The 22,584-nt window shown below is 44.4% G+C and overlaps 1 protein-coding gene across 2 annotated transcripts in view; it reads right to left on the bottom strand.

Annotated features, from left to right (window-relative positions):
* USP (UDP-sugar pyrophosphorylase) overlaps positions 1–22,584 on the bottom strand; it is a 169,561-nt gene that overhangs the window by 99,584 nt on the left and 47,393 nt on the right. For both annotated transcript variants that reach the window (XM_087398368.1, XM_087398367.1), the window contains exon 7: positions 6,166–6,293. In XM_087398368.1, coding sequence (XP_087254494.1) covers positions 6,166–6,293 — 128 coding nt within the window. The remainder of the gene's footprint in view (positions 1–6,165; positions 6,294–22,584) is intronic.

The raw sequence follows: 22,584 nt of genomic DNA, 5'->3' as shown, positions 1-22,584 counted from the left end.
CTTATTATGCTAGGTGGTGGTTAGAGACTTACACAGACCATGGAAGGATTTTGTCATCCAAAGCATACAATCATTTTCTCCTTCCATAGGTGGAGATTGGATGGATAGTACCTGGTGGATCTTCACCTCAGCCCGTCTCATAATTCCCTCCTCCCCTTTTATAACTGCTATCCTGAAAGCTTCTTTTCGAGAAGAGATTGATAGGCAGCTTGTCATGTGGAATGACTACACACTCGATGATCATGATAGACCACTTGGTAGCTCTCATTATATGTAGTGGTCTAGAAGGGAGGGGGAGAGAGGTTTCGCTTCCTTTGTAGGTTCATGGATGGTTTTCAAAACCCTTCTACATGATCGTAAACTCCAATTATTGAGTCACCTCAGAGGAGAATTCAGCAGAATGGGTTCATGCAAGTGACAGGCCTTGCTCTCATTCTACTTGGCTAGAGACCTTTACAAGAATAGGGATCCCGCTTCAGGTCATGGGATAACGATGATCAGACATGGATGGCTCAATCTTTGATGTTCATTCTGGGGGCAAGTTGTCCACGTCTATAGATGAGAATACTTATGCATATTCCATTTCAGCCTGTCAGGTTGTAGGTCATGTACTGCATAGCCTTTTGGCTTCAAGAGACCCTAACTTAGAAACAATGCACATTCCCTTGGGTTCATGGAGGCTTTGGCTCTATGGAGTCGTCCCCATAAAGTATTTGCAGTGGAACCCCGGGGAGTGGGAATGGATTGATGTTACATACATGCACAGATTTTTGTTGATACTTCATAGGAGATGCTTGTGAGCATGTCAGCATGGCATATATGGAGATCCAAATGCACAAAGGCCTTAGATGCTACCAAATCCACCCTCCCAAATAATTGGACGGATACTGAACACACCTTGGTGGCCATTTGGGGGAGCATGCAAGGGTCTTCCCGGGCATCATCTACAAAGAGGACTGTCTTCCTTAGGGAGTGATAATTTTTTGGCCATGATAGTTACATTTAGTGAAAAATGTAGAACTCTAGAAGTCCAGTTGGTACCATGCCCTTTGATCTTCCTATTTACCTAGTTTTGAGTCCAAATAGATGTTTGATTTAATTTCAAGAGTTTGGGGGAAAAGGAGAGTACACATTTGAGTTTGAAAGATTGGGTCCCATGCCTTGTCATCTCATACTTACAAAATATCCCTCATTCCCAAACTCCAACATTTCAAACTCAATGATAGGGCCTTCTGGATTTTGTACTCAAGTTCCCAAGAATTGCATGTGGATGGCTTTCAAACAATGGGACCAGTGTAGGAATTCATGATCACCAATAATGAAGATTTGAGGTTCAAATGGAGAAGAGGTGAAGAAACTATGGATGATCCATGATAAAGAGTTGAGAAGAAAGCATTTCTATTGACTTGTGAATTATTAAGTCATCAGTTTGAGCTTTTTTTTTTTTTTTGGCAAAAAAGAGACTTCTATTAAGTATTAAAGAAAACCGTTACAGCAAGCTCCATACGGGAAATACCATGCAATGCATGAAAAGCTCAAGAGCCAAAAAGAAAGGATTGGGGCTGATAGTGCCATCTCAATCCGGTAGCAACCTCCGAGAAAAAGGGAGAACCCCTCCAAACTCGAAGAAATACAGTCCTCCTAGAAGAGGCTGCCCGTGAAGGGCCCTGCATGCTAGCCCATATGGCTATCAAAGTGTGAACCGTGTCACTCCAAATACCCGTGAACACCTGTGATGGGTGTATCTGGGTGTCATCCAAGGCCTCTGTGCATCTGGCTCTCCAAATGTGCCAAGAGGAAATGCTAGCCAAAATCTCCCAAGAGGTGTCCACTGAAACATGTGAAGCTCTGAAAGGAATATGTGGTACATCCTGAAGAGAGCAGGGCTCTATCTCCTGCCGGCGGATCGAGAGTGCCCAAGAAGAAGGCTCACCCTCATAAAACACATGGGGCCCAGTAAGGGATAACCATGCGACCGAGCCCCAAAGAAAGGGGAAGTATGAAAAATGATGAGTATCCGAGTAACTCCTTTCCAAACAATTCTCGCTTGATTGCAGTCCCAAAGGCAATGTCGCACTGACTCCTCTGCAGAATGACAGCGAGGACAAGTAGGATCAGCCCCAAATCGTGATCTCCACAGGTTCACTGCAATCCCTCCATGAATAGAAAGCCAAAAGAAAAAGTGATCTTTCTATTTCTGAGGGATTTCCAAGGCCTCCTCTAGAAATTCCTACGCAAATCTGCGGTGATGAAGAAGCTATCCCAATGGGGGGCTCTAGAGGGAATCCAACCTCTACTGCTCAACTGAAATCTCTTGGCATTACCAACCGTGGAACAAAGGAAGGGAATCCCCCTCTCTCGATGCCCATGATCTATCCACTCCCACTCTTCTGGGTCCCACTGCAAGCACCTGATAGGTGCACCTCCATATAACCACAACCTCCAGGATCCCAGGGCCAAGAGCAGAGGGTCGGGGTCTAAGTACCACTGCAAGCCCACTACATGGTCCACAAAACCAGCAATCCTGATAGGCTGAAAGGCAACCTCTAGAAGAATATCATCCGTGGATCTAGAGAGTCCATCCCCAACGTCAAAGACTAGAGCATATTTCCCGAGATCTTGAAGAGCGATCACCTATAGAGGAATTGCTGTCCTCGAAAAAGCTCCCATCCAAGTGGTGGAAGTAATAGGCATCTCAACTGTCCATTCCACCGGGATGGTTGCATCTATCTGCTGAATCCTGCGTGCTACCCCTCTAGAGTGACTCACGGACTGTAGCCTCTGATCCTCAGGTAGCCTGATAAAAGCCTTCCAAGTGCCTACTGTGTAGGCGGGGCCTCTCTCCCATATAGACCACTGCATATAATGGGAAGTGCCCAGTGGTCTACCATGCTCATCAAGTATACTATTGTTCCAAGTGATCGGCTACCTATCAATCTCTTCAAGGGTAGAGGGCGGAACCCTTCGAAGAGTGTTCATGAAGCTCCCCCAAGCTTTTAGGATGCAGTCATGAGTGGAGAGGTAGGAGACCTGAGAGAGGCGGAAGTAAAAAACCAGCGAGGGCTGTCCACCCAATCATCTCCCAAGGTAGGTGTGCAAGCCTGAATGCGTCCAAAAACGAAATCCTTCCAAGGTTCCTGCCCAAGCATGAGTCCCCTCACCACCACCTTACAAAGCAATGCCCTGCACTGCAAGTCCGAGTCAATGATATTAAGGCCCCCTTCCCATGTAAGGAGAATAATGGTCTCCTAGGCCTCGCTGCAACATTTGCCATGACAAAATTCCTGACTGGTCTAATTAGCTGAGTGATGCAATCCCTAGACCGACACGAGCAAGAACACACAAATTAAGCGGTGGCCAAGAGAACCTGGTTCACTACCACAACTCTAGGGGCAAGGTTGAGTTTGACTGAGCTCCAAAAAATGAGCTTTTTTCTTTTACTTTCTGGTACTGGGGCAAACTGCTGTGCTGGAGAGATTCCTAATCCTACCTGGCATCCCAAATATCTGACATGAACACCCCTCTGAATCCAGGAAAAGCCAATGTCAACTAACCATCCTGGAGTGTCCTCATCACTGATCCAAAAGCCAAAGGATTTATGCCAGTTAATGTGTGCCCCTGCAGCTGAGCAAAAAATATCCAAAGCTGTCCGGAAAGAATCAAGTGATTGAGAAGAGGCCTCAATAAAAATAGCAATGTCATCAACCAACTCACAGTCAAGAAGCTCCTGATCCTGTCTCAAGGGCAATCTCAACCCATAAAGCTCAGCCTGAGATCTAAGGAAGATACTCATAGCTTCTGCCACAAAAAGAAAGAGGAAGGGGGCTGAAGGGCATCCCTGACGAACTGATCTGAAAATCTGAAACCTGTCACCCCTTACCCCTCCAATCAAAACCTGGTTGTGGGCTGATCTGTAAAGGGAGGCCACCCCTCTAATCCATGCATCTGAAAATCCAAATCGTAGAAGAGTGCCCTCAAGAAAACCCCAATCTACTCTGTCATACGCTTTCTCAAAGTCCAGAAGTAGAACTGCCAGCCTCTGCCCTCTCTGCATAGCCCACTATGTGGCTTTCCAAATGTCTGAGTATCATGGATGAGGTCTGGAAGAAGGGGCTGCAATCGGATACTGATCGCCTTGGCAAGGATTTTGTATAGAGTGCCCAAAAGAGTGATGGGTCTCCAATGGGATACAAATTTCCTGTTGCCACCTTTCAAAATAAGGTGTATGAGTCCCTCGGTCAGTGAGTCAGGCATCTCACCCGAGTCCCAAACGCTCTACAGGGCTGAAGTAATATGATCACCTATCATATCCCAAAAAAAAGGAGTAAGACCATCAGAACCAGGGCATTTGCCCTTATGAATGGCGGAGAGAGCAGTCTTGAACTCTGTGTTGGTAAAGCGTGCATCAAGTGAGCATATCATCTCTTGTGTGACCAACACAGGTAAACTTTAATGCGGTGCTCTCTAGGTATGCCCTTAGCCCGCCATCTAGTCTCAATGTGTAGTCGGTGTGAGGAAAAACGGAATTGCCCCTTCGAAATCCTCAAAGAGTGGGGGAGGTGGATTTGTGTATAGTTAAGTGGATTGATGAAGCACTCCTCTGATATCCATAAGCAATGATCCCTGTTGACGATGAGCTTCACAAGAAGCTCACTAGAGGCTATCAAGGTTCTAAACATGTGTAGCTGCATGAGATCCTCCCAGATAACCCAGTTACCCTCATGGCAAATCAATAGAACAAATGGGGCCTCAAGGTTATAGTGAAAGGGGGGCAATCTGTCCATATGGAGTCCCACGCTCTCAAACCATCGACATGTATGAGCCTGCCAACACCTCTGATCACGTGTATGAGCCTACCAACACCTTTGATCACCTTCAACTGCTAATGTCATGGATGAGGATAAGGCCAGCCATGGTAAAATGCGCCGTCCTGAGGTCAAGGAGCCATAATCCCTGACTCTATAGGGAATATGTGATCACCTAAAATGTTGCGTCAAGCTATAGTGGTGATACCCAAACTCAGCCGAAATGATCTGATGTGGGACTGACGGCTTACTATGGATCAATCCATGACAACAAGAGAATTGGCACGACTACCATACATTCCCACTGGGTAGACCAAGGAGTCAAAAGAGAAGAGACGCAGTCCGGGGATCCTGGAAATGAAAGTGAAAGCAATGCCGCTCAAGTCTAGAAATTGTGGCATACCCCTTGCTCGATCGGGCCTGCATCGCTTGTCGCATCGTGAAAATTGGTCCAAAGAAAAGACCTCCCAACTACATGTAGGATGCGACAACCTTCGCCATTAATCCATCTACTTTGTGCATTGCTGCTCGGATGCGTTGCAGAAAGCTTGTGAAGCTTAAATCAATTGCACACAACTTTCAAATACAAAAAAACAATGGCTGTTTGTAGGAAACCCTAAACCCTAGAACTACATTAAGTCCTGCAGTGACACATGACATAGTGCCATAGATACTGTGTAAAAAATAATTACCCATCCTCTCGGGAACCCTAGACTCCCTCATTGAACTGAAGTCAGATTCTTGATATAAACTCATTTACAACCCATGAAAGCCTTATCATATCCATGGGGAGCATAAGCCTGACATGCAAAAAAAAGGAAAACGTAGGCAAAAGGGCACTGGATAGGAAGAAGGGGCCGCTAGAGTGCTGGTAGGAAGGGGTAAGACCTAGGTTATGCAGCTTTGCTTAAAAGACTCTAAATCAGAAAAGAAAACTGGGAAAGGTCATACCTCTCAAAATTGAACAGTTTTCAGTTACTCTTTTGACAACATAGAGCATTAAAACGTATTTCAGAACTGTTGTATGGCCAGAACATTTGAATATGAATTGTAAAATGTGAGCCACATGCACATGAAAATTTCTTTTGAAACAGAAGAATACATCAAGCTCTTTTTTGTTGGCTATAGGAGGTAACGTTATCTTTATTATCCTGTATTTCCATTATTCATGCTTCAGCCTTGAAACAAGAAAACATTTATATATTGCATCCACCGAGCACCGAGCTTTTAAAAAAATCCAAGTTGATGAAGGTTATTGTTCAAGTAAACTTGGAGCAGTCAACACAATTCACCTCGCCATCTCAGCATGTCAATAAAGCAAGCACCCCAAAAACCAACACTTCTGGAAAGGATATCAAACCTGCTTCAGAAGGTGGATCTGATCACTATGCATTCCAAAGTTGTTATTTGCTCTCAACAGTTCCAATGTTTTCAGGTGTGTATCATCAGACGTCATTATCACCAATGGAATACGGCACTCATTGATTCCTGACATGAATTCATAATAGTTTGATGTATAGGAAACACAAGTTATCTCTATTCTTATCCACCTCTAGTACCTTTCAAATAACTAGTAATCTCTATCCTTATCCTTCCCTAGTATCTTTCAGATAACTATGAAACTTCACACACATTTGTCGCTGCTGTTGGGAACAAGAAAGCAAACCAAGAAGTTATGACACACGAAGACAGTTCCATGATTTCAAAGAAGGGAAATGTGTCCTATGGTAGTCTCAGTGTAGCAAAGAGCAAAGAAAGCCTCACATTAGAGTTCATGTAAGCCCTTTGTAGCTTTGAAAGGCAAGTTGCTGACATCCTCAATTGTACATATAACAAGATATACAAATACATCAACTGAAGGGTCTTTGCTCGACATCTTCACAGAGAGAGATTAAAGTAAAGAGAATGGCCAAGGATAATTTACATAAGGGATGTGGAGTTTCAAGAAGGAGATTGGGTGTTTTGAGGAAGGAGATTGGGTGTATCTCAGGTTGCACAAGCATAGGTATGCCTCATTGAAGGGTATGCCAACACCAAACTAGCTCACAAATTCTACGGTCCTTTCAAAATTCTCAAGGGAGTCGGTGACTTAGCCTACCGCCTATCTCCACCAAGATCCATTATGTATTCCATGTGTCCTTGCTCAAAAAGCACGTGGGAGCAAATATTCCAGTTATTGCAGGATCGCCTCCCATGGATGAATTGGAACAGATAGAGTACATACAAGAAAAGATATTGGGTTACAGAGACAAAATCATCAAAAATAAAGTTTTGACAGAATACTACATTAAATGGAAGGGGTTACCAGAGGATGATTCTTCATGGCAGCCTGAGAGCATTCTGCAAGAGTTTCCCTATCTGTTGAGCTGAATTGGAGCCCTTTCTGCCCACATCTGTTTGCAATGTCTATACATACTTTCTTCCATTCAGTTGTATCATTTGTGTCCATTTTTTAGGACAAAATTTTCGTAAGTAGGAGGGGATTGTAACAGTAGTGAGTTCTACTTTAGCAGGCAGCTAAGTAATGGACGTTGGTAGTCTACAAAAGGGTCCCACTAATTGTAAACACTCTAGTATTTTCCTTGTACACGTAGTAGTGTCATTAGGCTTGCATGAGGGCTTGCCATGTGGTACCCTTGTTGCATTATCCCATGTACAATTGTGTGCTGGACCACTTCAAATTCCATTCTATGATTATTGGTACTTTCAAGCATCAGCCTTACTGGCTGCACATGCAAGAGGGACTTAATCTAGCATCAAGCTAGCTAACCTCGTGGGAGCTGTCACGTCCCATGCCCTCTTCCTAGTAAGAGTGACTTTTCCTTTTCTTTTCCTTGTATTTCTACTTCTGCTATTCCTGCTCTCTAGTTTCTCAATTTCCCTAAGCTAGTTACTGCCAGCAGCCTATAATAGAAGTTATGTTTCATCCTTGATATCATCCATGACATGCTGACATGTTTTGTCCTGTAGAGGAATATTTTTTGTCCTGTAGAGGAATATTTTGGACAATATCTTTACTTTCGACCAACACAATGCTATGTGCCACATTTAGCCAAAAGAACCTTGTTCACCATGATGGTTCTGCCAGCTAAAGGCAACCTGGCTGAGCTTCTCTAGCACCAGAGCTGTTTGTGATCTGTTGAGATATCCATCCCACTTGGCAGCCCAAGTAATGTGCCGTCTAGCCTCAAGGTATCCATGCAATGCCAAGATGACTCCCCAAGTGAGCACTTTCTCTAACATAGTGAGGAATTGATATTGGACTCTGATGCCGAGTAATAGATCTCTAAAAGATACCTCATCCACTCGAAGATGGCGGTTGTGCCCTCTACATAAAGGGCCGTATCATCTACCAGCTCCAAGAGCTCACGAGGTCGGAAGGTGCATGCCAACAAGGCCTGCCTCTTATGATTTGAGAAAATACCCTGTTGCCTCAATCATGAACAAAAACAGAAAAAAGACCAGAGGGTAGCCCTATGCAAGAATGGTCTATGGGACAGCAAATACATCATTTAGGGAGAAACAAGGCAGCTCCCAAGGAGAGAGAAGGGAGAGAGAGATAAGGCCTCCCCTATGTGACCTGAAATCACATCTGAGAGGGTGCAATACACGCATGTTCATTTTGCATCTGCACTTGTATCACAACCATACAAGCAATTGAGGGTCTTCATATCAACATCTAGATGCCATTCAACTTGAAACATTTCATGCCCATCCACGGTCAATGTTTGCCTTGCCTCTGGTCTTTGAATAATTGATGGGATGTCGGTTCTCTCTAAAACCTACTTCAATGTCTCGTGGCACTCCTTTGGAGTCTCAAATGCTGCAAGCCACCATATGTAGAGCTAGCTCTTTATGTATAGGGCTGAGATCTATGTACCCACTGCTTTGAGAAGCCCAATCCCCTCATGGTCCCCTACAAGAAAACCCAATCCACCTTGAATAGGCCTTCTCAAAATCTAAGAGTAGGTTCATGAGGGGATGACTCCTTCCGCACCCACTCAGTGGCTCCATAGAGGGTGTATGGGACAGCCTAGGAGGTTGGTGCGGAATTTTCTTCGGGCAAGATTGGATGGCACACAAAATACTTGTGCATGAGTGTCTTGATCCACCCTTAGGTGGCCAATGGTAATAGTCCCACTAGTGAATTTCCTTGATGGGTGTGGTGACACCTTTCCCCTAGCTTCATCCAGACTAGTGTGACATTCTGAGATGTTTGAGCGCTAGCCGTTGCTCTATCACCCGGAGTTGTGGAATCAGGTGGGGCGCATGCTAGGTCATCACACTCAAATCAACTGGGCATAGTAGGACAGTGGACTTGCTTGCTCTTTGGGAGCTTGGAATTAATTTCCGGAATAGTTAGTCGAGTGCCTTTGGGCACTGTCGCATCAAAGGGGAGTAGGTCACAAGATAGATGAGATAATTATGCAACTCTTGAAAGACAATAGCAAGGTGTTCCATGTGCTCTTCTTCTGACTTTGAAAAGAGTATGATGTCATCGAAGAAGGTACCAATGAAATGCCTGTAAGGACAAAAGATACGATCCATCATTCGGTTAAAGGTAGCAAGGGCATTTGTCAATCCAAATGGTATTACCAAGTACTCATATAGACCAAAAACTAGTGCGGAATATTGTCTTGTGCACATCATGTGGTTGTATGAGGACTTGGTGATAGCCGCTTTTTAAATCTATCCTGCTGGAAATTGAAGCTCCATAGATCTGATCCAACACATCATCTATGCGTGGAATAGGGGACTCTATTCTTTATGGTCATTTTGTGTAGTGTGTGATAATCAACGCACAAACGGAAGGAACCATCCTCCTTCTGCATTGAAAGTATAGGAGAACATAAAGGAGAGGGGCAAGGCCGAATTAACCTTTAAACAGCAAGTCCTAGACTTGAGTCATAATCTCCTCTCTCTGAGTAGCACTGACCCTGTAAGGCGGTCTTTGGATGGCTCACTCCCAGGCATTAGCTCTACCTGATGACCCTCTAGTCTCTCAGGGGGTAGCTTTCCTCGTAAGGCATCTAAAAAGCAATCTTTAAAACTTACGAGAAACTTTATCAGCATAATTCATTTCGGCATGTACTTCCAAATCTTTTTCCTTCATGAAAACCATGTAGGCTGAAATTGCAGATTTCATTGCTTTACTAACAGAACCATCAGATACAACAGGGATAGTCTCCCCTCTATTCCTGGCAACGATCTGTTGCGCTTTACCCCTATCTACAAAGTCTAACACTCTTTCAAGAAGAGAGAACTTCACTGCCCGACGATGAAACCAAGGCATCCCAAGAACTACGTCATGATGTTTGAGAGCCAACATGAAGAAGTCTTCTTGATCTACATAACTTCATACATGCACACGAAGCTTCCCTATCAAGGGTGTAACAAGCACAGGATCTACGTAACTTCGTACATGCACACGAAGGGGTAGGGCTCTAGATGCCGATCTACATAGCTTCATAAATGTACACAAAGCTTCCCTATCAAGGGAGTAACAGGCATAGGATCCCCGTGAAACATTTGATCGGCTGTAGGGCCCTACCCAACTCTTCAGTTTTGCTACCCAGTCTAAGGGCTAGATCCTCTGATATAAAGTTATCGGTTGCCCCTGGGTCAAACAATATGAGTGCCTGGTGGTCTTTGATCATTCCCCAAGGGGAGGTATAGCTCTCTCTTGGCTCGTCCCAATACATTTGGGATGACTCCTACCAATGGCCTCGGTGATCCTTGTGGTTTCTTCTACTCCCTTGACAATGAATGCCTCTCAGGGCACTGGGCAGCCACATTCCCCTTGTTTCCAGATTGGAAACACTTCCCTTTTTTTAGGGAAATAGCAATCTGCTCAGGGGTAAACTAAGACTTGCCCTTATAGGCTCTTGGCATTTGAGTGCCCCTCAGCTTATGAGGTTGAAATCCCTTTTTCTTAGCCTTATGGAACACTTTCTTTTCAGACCTGGAAAAATCATGTTTCTCTTTCAGTAGTCCCTTCCTGCAAAGATGGCACGGTGGCAAGGTCATGCATGTGCATGAGACTGGCTACAGAGGATGAGTGCATTATATCCTATATGCCTTTTATACGCTAGGTGTTTACCACAGCATGTATCTTTGGAGCTAGACCAACCCTATACTTCTTGAGTTTGGTTTTCTTAGAGATCTTTTTAAAAGTAAATAGGCATCCCAAAACTTCTGCTTGTAGACCTCCATTGTATCCCTTGCATCCACATGCAAGCTCTCCCAACCAAGGAGGACGTGGTCTCTGAATTGCTTAGGCATAAACTACTTATAAGCCCTTCCAATCCTTTGGAGGAGAGCCATCTATAGTCTGTGCACTATTCCATGCATGGCTGTGCCTGTCAAATGCAAACTAACCATGCACAATTTTGAAGACTCATGAAAGTTCTTTGTACCAAGAGCACCATCAGATTGTCTTATGGACTGCATAGCATTCTCGGTATGACCATACTGGTCATTAAAGGTGACAAATTTTAAAGACTTCCCACCTTTGAATTCCCCAGGCTTTGCTATCTTAGTTGCTGCATGTTTTCGCTTGGATGTCTTCTTCTTTCTGGACTTGGGTGCTGGTGAACCAGAATAAGAACATGAAGAGGTGGAACCAGAAGAACAGGAAGAAGAACTTCGGGATCTGTGATGATGCCTAATTCTCCTCTTCCCGGAATGAGAGTCTCTTCATGGTCCTCTCTTTTCCTCTTTTTCTAGCCCTCATGGCGAGGCTTCTTGGATGCATCATAGGAGGAAAGAAAAGGGTTGAACTTAGATATCTTTTCCTGCTTGTCACTTTCCTACCTTCTTCAAAATGAGTCTTTTCATGCTCTTGCTCACCACGGGGATTCTCCAACTTGCAAAACAGCAGGTCCTTCCTTACTTTTGCTAGTTTGCTCTGTAGCCATCTGCATCTCTGGATTCTGCTCCCTCAGCAAGCTCTGTATGACACTGCTCTGCTGTCCCTACGCCCCATAAAGAGCCGCGATCTGGGAAAGAAGCCATCTCTAAAATTCTTGGCTTGAGATGTTGACAGCCCTCATGCAAAGGAAAAATGATAAGTCTGAAAAAGCAATCCACCCAGTCCTTCATGTTCAACTTGGAAGATCCCTCTACAAGAGCTGTAGCAAGTCTGCAATTATCCCCTCACAGCTTTCCCTTGTGTACTTTCTGCTCAGGGCATAACTTCCAAAGCTTTCTAGCACATTAAAGCACTCAGACCTGGCACTCCTGGCATTTTTGGGGCTGCCATATTAGGCCATAATCCACTCAGACCCCCCCCCCCCCTTTTTTTTTTCAAAGGTTAGCTTTTGGTAAAAGGGCACTAGCCAATATCTGGCGTAGAAAATTTTGTGCAATTGCACATTGCAAGCAACTCAAAGTATCCTTCATGCTTCACCCACCGTGAGAGGACCGTATGTCGGCGTGGAAAATTGCACGCTTCTAGGTCTCTCTGGGTCTGTAGTTTGGAGAGGGAGAGGCAATAGCACCAAATTCCTCACATTATTTGCTGGTAAGGCGGCTCAGGTAATCTAAGCCACAAGGAAGGGGATGCGATAATGTGAACTCCAAAGTGGGATGTCGCAGCAACCATACACCTTGTAGCTGTTTACGTAAGAAATTTACCGTTGAAGGATTAATCGCACAAGAAATTCTTCCAACACGCCTGTCAAACGGCTGGGTTACAAGCTAGGACATAAGGCAAGGCAGATGGAGGGAGCATCGATCAATCACTCATACCACACACCATCCATCGCTTGCAACCACAAGCCCTTTTGTGTTGGAGTGTATACCACCTTCGCGATTAGACTCACCGGCGTGTTGGGACGGCCCAGTAGTGCAAGAAGTGGCAATGGGGGGAGTGGGAATGGATTCATAAGGGGCACCGAAAGAAGAGCTCCCCCTTCTTTCGCTACACAGTTAGAAATGCACGGAGGTTTCAGCTTAGTAGTGGAGGTTGGAGGCCTTCCAAAGCGCCACATTGGGATAGTTTTCAAATTTCCGCAGTTGTGCAGAATAACTTTTGGCGTAGGCTCTGGAAATCCCTCAGGAATAGAAAGATCACTCTTTTCTTTTGTCTTTCTATTCACGGAGGGATTGCAGTGAACTTGCAGAGATCCAGGTTCGGGGCTGACCCTACTTGCCCTCGTTGTCACATGGCAATTGAGTCAGTACAGCATTGCCTTTGGGAGTGCCGACAGGAGAGGACGATCTGGAAAGGTGTTGCTAGGATTTTCAGCATCTTTCATACAGCACCTTTCTATATGACCTGGGGTTTAGTGGCTTGGTTATCTCTTACTGGCCCTGAAGTGTTTTCAAGGGACATGATCCGGATCCAGCTCTCATTGTACGGCGACACTCAATGGAGTCTTGTTCCCTCCAGGATGTTCCCTTCACTCCTTTTAGAGCTGCTCATGCCTCAATAGACACGTCTTGGGAGATTTTGGCTAGAATTGCAGCTTGGCATATTTGGAGAGCCAGGTGTACAGAGGCGATGGAGGGTATCCAGGTTCACCCTTCCCAGGCTATGGCCAGCGACACAGTACACACTCTGATGGCCATATGGGTGAGCATGCAGGGATTCTCCAGAGCAGCCACTGCCAGGAAAGTTACTTTTTTCAGAGTTTGGAGAGGATCTCCTTTCTTCTTTGAGCCTCCCTCAGGGTTGAGATGGCATTTTCAGCCTCCGCCTTGGTTCTTTATTAGCTCATTTTGAGCTATTTATTCCTCATGCATTGCATGATGTACTCCCGCATTTGAGCTTGCTCTCGTGGTTTTCATTCATATTTAATGAAGTAATTTTCTTGGAAAAAAAATTTTACAGACCTAGATGATGCTTCCGTCGGGTCTCTAATTCAAGCATCGAACTATCGGAATAGTTAGGAGATATCATGTGAGCTCATGTATCTCGTGTATGCGGACCTCTAAGAGAGGAATCGTAACTTGATTCTATTCCGAATCCCCTACAGCTCCCCCCCTTTTCACCCCAGGTTCGCCATGCTTACGTCTTCCACAAGCAAATAACAATTTCAACTTGTGTATTCCTAGACTGTCACTGCCTGGGGAGGAGGCAAATCCTTGCTCTGATACCAGTACAACAATCTCCACATGCAATCCATAGAGAAATACAACAATCTCCACAATGACTTCATGTAGTAGGCATCTGGCTAATAGAATCGAAATGCATCTCTCTATTCCTCTCTCACTCTCTCTTCTCTCTCTACACAACACAAGGGTCCATAACCAACATGCGCTGGACCCCTTGTAGGATTTTTATTTCACAATGACAATCAGCATACAGAGTTCTTAGCCAAAGGCTCCTTATATAAAATGTGAGCAGATCAAAGTACAAAGGAGATGAACTCTCCATGCTTGGCGAGTGCCAACTGCCAACTGCCCATCTGTTATCTAAACTCATGCCATGGTAGGGTCTCTCTGGGGCCTTCTAACAACCCATGGTCAATCTCCTTGGTGGGGTTCTCCCTTGGCTCCTAAAAGTGGGGGTTTTAACCCCTCTTGGTACCTACAATAATTTAATGAAGTACACCACCATGGAACCCATTAATGGTTAGCTTATGCTTGCAAAAGTAAACTCTCGACTAATCCTAGTCTCTGTGGGCATCCCCACCAAACGAACGCACATACATTAATTTCTCTGGTTGACCATGGTCAACCGTCTTTGACTATAATTAGGGGGATTTGACCAAAGGCACCTTAATCATAACCAAGTCTCTCCAACTAAGGTTGGAATACCTTGGTTGACTAAAGTCAACCTCTTGGCCTAAACCAAGTCTCCCTGATTGAAGTCAGGCCTTCTTGACCAAAGTCAATGCTTAGACCAACTCTTTGACCATAATTATAAATAAGGAACTGTTTCAAATAAAAGGTCAACTCTGTATTTTACTTGGGGTATTTATAACTTCGTGACACTAATCTAGGATGGTAACCTAGTGGTTATGAAAGGCAAAAGGATTCAAATACAAAGCCTAGGTTTCACACTGAAGAGCAAGAACTCCTTGCTCTTAGCCAAACTGATCATTATTTTGGTAAGATATAGCAAGAGATGCAAACTAGATATCCATTTAGGACTTTAGGAGTGCCGACCATCCAAACTCATAGTGAAGAGAGTAGATAGAGCAGCAATTGGGTCCTCTAGATTATTGTTTAAAAGTGCCAACATTTGTGTACCTTAGACTAGTCACATTCAGCGCCATATTCTCTATGAATGTCATGATGCTGTGAGTTCTAAATATTTAGGCATACATCGTATTTAGTCAAAGAATAACTTTTATTGGCCAAAGATGAAATCCTAGATCACGTGGTCAAGTGTAAGAGATGCTAGCTTAATCAGCAAATCGTCTAGGTGAAGGCAAGAGATGTTGGCATAATAAGACAATCATCTAGGTGAAGGCAAGTTACTTCCAATAGATATTTACATTCTATTAAAAAAATCCTTAGTGACACAGACACCAAGGAAAATAGAACTCCCAATGAAGAGTACAATAGAAAAAAAACAAGGATATCCCCCTAGCTGGCTGCTCTATGGGGGATCACCTCATACAAAGGGCTAAACAAAGAGCCACTCTAGTGGTTTATAATACCATATTATACCATCACTCATGAAATGAAGGATAGGGCCTAGTTCCCATATACTCAATAACGCCTCCATCCTGTGCCTAGCACGATTGAATCTCTCTAGAGTCTATCCCATCTACCTCTGAGAGTATGAATGATCTCTAGCCACATGCTCGCCAATACCTCCGAAGCTGATGTGGTCTATTGCTCTATCGCCTGCCCTCACACCCTCTGAATATACGTACCGTGCAATGATGGTCACTATCAGCACCCATCTATGATAGTGTCCAGCTGTCCACACCATCTCTGTGAAGTTCAGAGTATAGAGGAAGGACAACCCCTTCCCTACTAAATTTGAGGGACAAACTCCCCTGAATGTCCTGGTACCCACAAGCAAGTCCTTTGACTGTAACCCAAGCCACCACTGTCCACCATCATCTCATCCTAAATCCCAACAAATACAATCCTCACAACTCTCCTCCAAACTTCTTGTGCCAACGGGCAATCCCAAATGCATTGCCTTTGAGACTCCTCTAGAAAACCACATCACGAGCATGTGACTAGAAGATGACCAAACCCAAGCCACATGTCCACTCGCACAAGCTTTGGGACAATTATAGGCCTAGGAAGATCTCTCAATTCCTTTGGCTGTGAAACCTCTGAAAGAGTCTCTATCCGTGCCAATGCACTACAGCCGACATGCCACCGATCCTCCCCATCTAAATCTTCCTACCCAATCTCTCTGAATAGGCAAAAAAAGGAATATAAGGGTCTCTCCAAAACCACTCTCTTGGGTCCCATTGACGCCTTTGCAAGGGTTTCCTCCCCCATACGCAAAACCTCCAAGCCTCCTCCTTTGTTGTGCATGGACCTGGATCGGCATACCACTTCCTCTGAGACTGAGCTGTTATCCTGACTCTTTTAGGCGTAGATCCTCCAAAATCCTCCACTATAACCTCCTATCTGTGCATCCTTCCACTGTCCCACAACATAAATGTGAATGAAGATTGACTTGAGGTTCGCACCACCCAAAGCAAGGTCTCATGTCTTGTAAAATAACCAAGCCCCGAATGAGCCTGTGCAACATGTGGCTACTCAGAATGAGGTACCCCTAGCTGGGCTGAACCCCCAGCCCAACTAGGGGGTTACCTCAACCAGGGGGTAACAGGAGATATGGCCAGCAAAACATGGCCCAGCCTACCTTTCTCCTCTTCAAAAACCCCTTTCACTCCAACAGCCTCCAGTAACAAAGGCAGATACTCCACAGTGGCAGCCAGGACGCCTTCCCCGTATGCACATATATATGAACGAGGTGGTCTTTTTGACCGACCAATTCTTGGATATCATGAACAAATTTACTTCCTACAAGATCAAGTGAGAGAGCTCAGGATGCAGCTAACGGATGCCATGGCTAGAATTCAAGTCTTGGAAGGACCTGGTAAGAAGGAAGTCATTGACGAGGTTATAAAGTCATGCAATGCTTCCCCCCCTACCCTCCAACTAGTCTCTGCAGTCAAGAATCTAGTTCATACTAAAATGTAGACAGCCAAGCAAGAAGTGACTGTGGAGTTTGATGCAAAGGTCAACAAAGCTGATATTCAAGAAGAGATTAAAGAACATGCAGCTAGAAAGGATAATGCTTTGAAAATCATAATTGGGGGGCTTCCAGATGGATGGTATAAAGAAGATGAATCTTTTAGTGATACCTTAGCACATGTCCAAACAGCCATGCCTACTGTTGACTGGACAGCAGATGCCGATGACAATCCTGACAACCCAGATGATGACAGTGAAGCTCGAGTAGTTCATATCGGTCAACGTAATGGCCATGCTATCATTACGTTCAACTCACGAGACATACATATAAAAGTTCTACGACAATCTCACAAGCTGAAAGGGATGAAGATATGGATAGCCGAGGAACTCACCAAGGCTCAACTGAAGGATAAGGCAAAGGAATTAGCAAAGGTTCGGGCTGCCAGGAAGGATGGTAAATGGGCAGTCTACCGGGACGGGATAGCACTCATTAGAGAGTTTAAATCAAAACCAAAAGACTCTCAGTCTTAAACTGATGTAAGGCCATATATGTGTGTATGTTTTATGTAGGCTACAATATAGGTACTCTCTAAATAAATGGAGCTGCTTTTTCACTCCTTGAGAGCTGCCCTGTGCCCTCCCTAAGCTGATGTACTAGATGGCTTTCATGTTGTCCCATAGAACTCTTGGTCTCCCGTGGACGTTAATAGACTTTCTTTCTTTCTTTCTTTCTTTCTAGCGTGGTCTAGGATCCCTAAACTCCAATGGGGGCAACTCTGTGAAAGAAAACCATTCTCCTCTGTGCTAGCCATAGGTCCCAGAAAAGGTTGGGTCTCTCTGCCTAATGATGTGCCTGGTCATCGATCTGATAAAATCGTTGAAAAAGAGGAACTATTGCCTCCTCTCTTCAAACGATATGGGATGCCCATGAAAAAGTGTCTCTCGCATGCATCCCATGCTTTGAGAATAGTTGCTGCAAATCTCACCTCTAAGCTCCTACCCAAGCGAGTAGCCCTCATCCTAGCCAAAATCCACCAAGTATTGTGCTCCCAAGGGCCTCCCAACTCTGGGCGGATCTCATGAAGTCTGTGAAGGAGTAGCTCCTTCCACGGCTCTCACCACCAAGGCATGCCTTTGAAAATGAACTTCGCGAGCAACAATCTGCTCTGGTACTCTAGGTCCACAATGCCTAGTCCTCCTCTAGACTATGGCTGAATCATGACCTCCCAAGCCACCTTTTTGCCCTAGCTAGGCAGCCATCCCCTCCCGACCAAATGAAGTTCCTCATGAGTTGCTTCACCTGGCTGATACATGATCTAGAAAAGGCCCAGCTAGAGGTTATGTACTACATTGTAGCAAGCAAAACCTAGTTGGCAACCACTACTCTACCTACCAAGCCCAGAAGTAGTGGTGCCAACTACTACTTTGACGCGATGTCCACCCCTAAGTGACATCCCAGGTATTGCACTACAGTCCCACTAGGCACCCGAGTGTCTTCTTCGTGCTGTCCCCATTCTGGGTGTGGTGCATCACTAACCCAAATCTCATAGGACTTGTGCTAGTTGATAAGAGCTTCCGAAGTGAGGCAAAACATCTCCATGGATGAAACAAATGTCTTGAAATTGTCTACCCCTCCATCAAGATACCTTGCCATAGCATCTGCAAACTTTCTCTGGAGAAGCTCCTCCAAAGCTGCAATCGGCATCCTGATGCCATGTATACCTCTGCCTTTGTCCCTCATAAAATTGCTTATAGCCGCTCCAATAAACACGAAAAAGTAGGGGGGCCAAGGAACATCCATGTTGGCTTTACTGCCTTGACTAAAAACTTGACTATACGCCGAGGAATAGAGTCTTGAAACCCCTACTATCCACTGTCTCTAGAAGCCCATCTTGTCCAAAGTCCTCTCAAGTCCACCCTATCATAAGCCTTCTCAAAGTCTAGAAGCAAGACCAATAAATCCTCCTGGTAGAACCGTGCCAATGTTGTGGCCTTCCAAAATGTAAAGATGTTATCTAAAATGCTCCGGTCCCGCACAAAGCCCTATATAGGTGGGTTGACTAATGTCTAGATGGCCTTAGCTAGGATCTTGTAAAGTAGATCCAAGCAAGGTAATGGGCTCCACCTGTGAAATCTCATGTCTGTCTTTGTTGCCCTTAGGAATAACTCATATGAGTGTCCACGGATACTGTTATGTAGGCTGATTCCATATGCCCATGTAAGAGGGCTGTGATCCGAGGTTGCAAGCCTGAAAAGTTGTTTCCAATATATATGCATGAGAAAGGGATTTCATTGTATTTCTATGCAAGGCTATGGAGAGGGGACCCTATTGTGGAGGGAGGTTGAAAGTGAATTTAAAAAGGAGGTTGCAAGCAAGAGAGAGTGGCAATTCATATCTATGAAGATGTGTTATGTAACCATAGTACCACATGGATGCTGTTAATTTCATAAGCCTACATGGAGACACCAGACTTCAAATGCTCCCTCTCAACCACATGATCAAAGCTCTGCCCTATCTCATGGATGTGCAATAAGAGGCCAGGAAAGGATATGTTGGCCACAAATCCCACCCCCAAAGCTGAGAACTCTTGTCCCTTCGCGAAAAAGCCGTGCACTGGTCAATAGGGCTCTCTGTAAGAACCTCCTCTAAATGCTTTGGTTTGTTGAATTGAATGTGATAGCATCCTTTCCCAAGGGGAAAACTCTGTAATACGTGTAGTGGAGCCTGCCAAAGCTGCATGAAGATCATTCTTTCAAAGACTCGGAGCCAATCGATCACCTACCGAGCGACATTCCAGGAAGAAGCCCCCATGGAAGATACTATGTTCCAAAGGGTGGTAGGAGAAAGAAGAATACCAACAGCGGGCGGGATTGAGCTACGGAGTCCTCGGGTTGATGTAGACCTAGGTCAGACTCTTGGCCTGTCCCCTCCAAACCCTAGTACCTATTTGAGGACCTACAGCACAAGTCTCCATCACCACAATCTATTGAATCACATTGACAAGAATTTGTAGCAATTGCCCTAGGAAGCATGACATGAGATCACTATCGAGGTCACCAAGGGATTAGCTTAATTCCTCCCACCAATAGAGCTGAAAGCATTTGGAGGTTGCTCAAGTACTGCAGCAAAGAGGCTCCTAGGTATGCAAGGGACAATCCTCAGAGCCTTCCTTTGCAGACAAATAGGAGATATCTATGGCTACCAAAAGCTCAATAGTTTTCCTCCATTTGCAATTAGCGATGAGCCATCTCTCACCTGCAAAGGAGAGATGTTACCTTGTCTTTGCGTAAAATCAAATCTTGACCTATTGCTCCAATGCGAACCGGAAGGCTTGGCAGTGGTCAGGCTGTCCCAAGCCGCCTATTCTCCATGTTTGTATTTGCAAGGATAGTTTTTCCCCACTGCAAAATTTATCATTATAGCAAGCAACTTGAATTCCACACCTAGCTTCCCAAAAGCCCAAGGCAGTGTGCAACCTCATTACTTGCAATACAAGCAGGTCCTAGGTAGATCCAAACCTTCATTGATGGAAGAGGTCGACGTAGAATTTGTGAAAAGGCACAGATGATTTTGACGGGATTTTTTAGAAAGAGGCTCTAGATAGTGAGCTTTTCCACAATAAACGAGATTATGTAACCCACAACATGGAGTTACAATCGAATGTCAAGAACATTATTTGCTCTACTATACAAGACAAATGCAAAAGAACTACCACCTCTTAAGTCGCTTTCCTCCGCTAGTGACGATGCCTTAGGCCCTGAATTCTAGATGTGAGCGGACTGCTTCAGTGCACAAAATAGAATGATAGTCTCCAATTGCTAGTGTGCTTTCAACTTCAATTCAGTTGAATTGGAAAGTGCACAGAACTAGGATGCTTAGAAATAGTTGTAACTGCTAGGACAATTTCAACTTCCATCGAAAAGGGGATCACATAGATAGCCCGACTTAGGACTATGCACGTGTGTCAGATGATAGGGAAGCTTGATGTTGTTGGATTTGCTGGCGCCCAAAGCAAAGGATAGAGCTAAGCTGAAGATGCTTGTCGGACAGATTGTTTGGAAGTTGTTCGACTTGTCTTCCAATAGATAACTCCAAATAAAAAATGGCAAAGTATTTCTAAAAATTTGTAATGTAATCGCGGACTAGGAAGGATCATCATGCAATTTGGGTAGTCATGGATAAACTAACCAAGATAGAATGATTTATCCCAATTGGCAATAGGGTCCACACAACAAAACCTTGAGCATACACATGTGGAGGAATACTTTAAGCTTTATGGATTGCTCGAATATATTGTCAACGATCATGATTCTAAATGAATTGCAAAAAAATTATCATCGTGTTTCAAAAGCTTGAAGCACCCTTAATATTTGCACTTGAATCAAATGGTTAGACAGAATAAAATAATCAACTATGGTTAGACCGAATAGAAAGCTTCAAGCGGGACTTTCTATTTTGTGAGTAAATACCATCCGAGCATCCGAGCAAATTGAATCAAGACTGTATTTTTTTGCCTCAGAGTTCATGAAATGAAGCCATGCATAGGGACTCCTTTTGTGAATGAAGGGGTTTTTGGGCCTCTTTTGTTTACATTGCCCATATTGGGCAATTAAAGAAAAGAGGCCCAAAGACCCCTTTCTATAAAAAGACTCCTTTCTTTATAGAAAGGGGTTTTTGGGATGTCTTTCTTCAGATGAAAGCAGCCCAAAAATCCCTTTCATCGAAGAAGATCTATGGGCCAATTTTTACAAAAGGCCGAGAGACCCCTTTCTTTGACGAAATGGGTTTTGGCGCTGCTCTTTTCCACATGAAAGCAGCCCAAAAACCCAATTCCTTTGAAGAAAGGGGTCTCTAGTCCTCTTTTTTCTACATGGCCCATCGACCCATTTCTTTATTGAAAGAGATTTTTGGGTTTCTTCCATGTCAAAAAAAGCAGCCTAAAAACCCCTTTCGTCGAAGAAAGGGGTCTTTGGGCCTCTTTTTCTTTAATGGGCATGTGAAAAAAAGAGGCCCAAATACACCTTTCGTCGAAGAAAGGGGTCTTTGGGCCTTGTTTTTTCACATTAGCCATCTAAAAAAAGAGGCCCAAAGAACCCTTTCTTCGACGAAAGGGGTTTTTAGGCTGCTTTTTTTGACATGGAAGAAAACCAAAAATCTCTTTCAATAAAGAAATGGGTCGATGGGCCATGTAGAAAAAAGAGGACTAGAGACCCCTTTCTTCAAAGGAAAGGGGTTTTTACGCTGCCCTTTTTTACATAAAAGCAGCCCAAAAACCCCTTTCTTCAACGAAAGGGATTTTTGGGCTGCTCTTTTTCACATGAAAGCAGTCCAAAAACCTTTTTCTTCAAAGAAAGGGAATTTTGGGCTGCTCTTCTTAGAATAAAACCACCTAAAACCCCTTTCGTCGATTTGTCGAAGAAAGGTGTCTTCAGGCCTCTTTCTTTTCCACCCAAAGACCCCTTTCTTCAACGAAAGTGGGTTTTGGGCTGCTTTCATTTGAAAAAAAGCATCTCAAAAACCCCTTTCATTGACGAAATGGGTCTTTGGGCCTTTCTTTTTATATGGCCCATGTGAAAAAAAGAGGGCCGAATACTCCTTTCTTCGATGAAAGGGGTTTTAGGGCCTCTTTTTTTCACATGAAAAATGTTGGAAAAACAG

The sequence above is a fragment of the Dipteris shenzhenensis genome, chromosome 27 (assembly GCF_047967505.1).
Source record: "Dipteris shenzhenensis isolate YYH24624 ecotype China chromosome 27, Dip_SZ_1.0, whole genome shotgun sequence".
Lineage (NCBI taxonomy): Eukaryota > Viridiplantae > Streptophyta > Polypodiopsida > Gleicheniales > Dipteridaceae > Dipteris > Dipteris shenzhenensis.
This window is presented reverse-complemented; position numbering and strand designations above follow the sequence as displayed.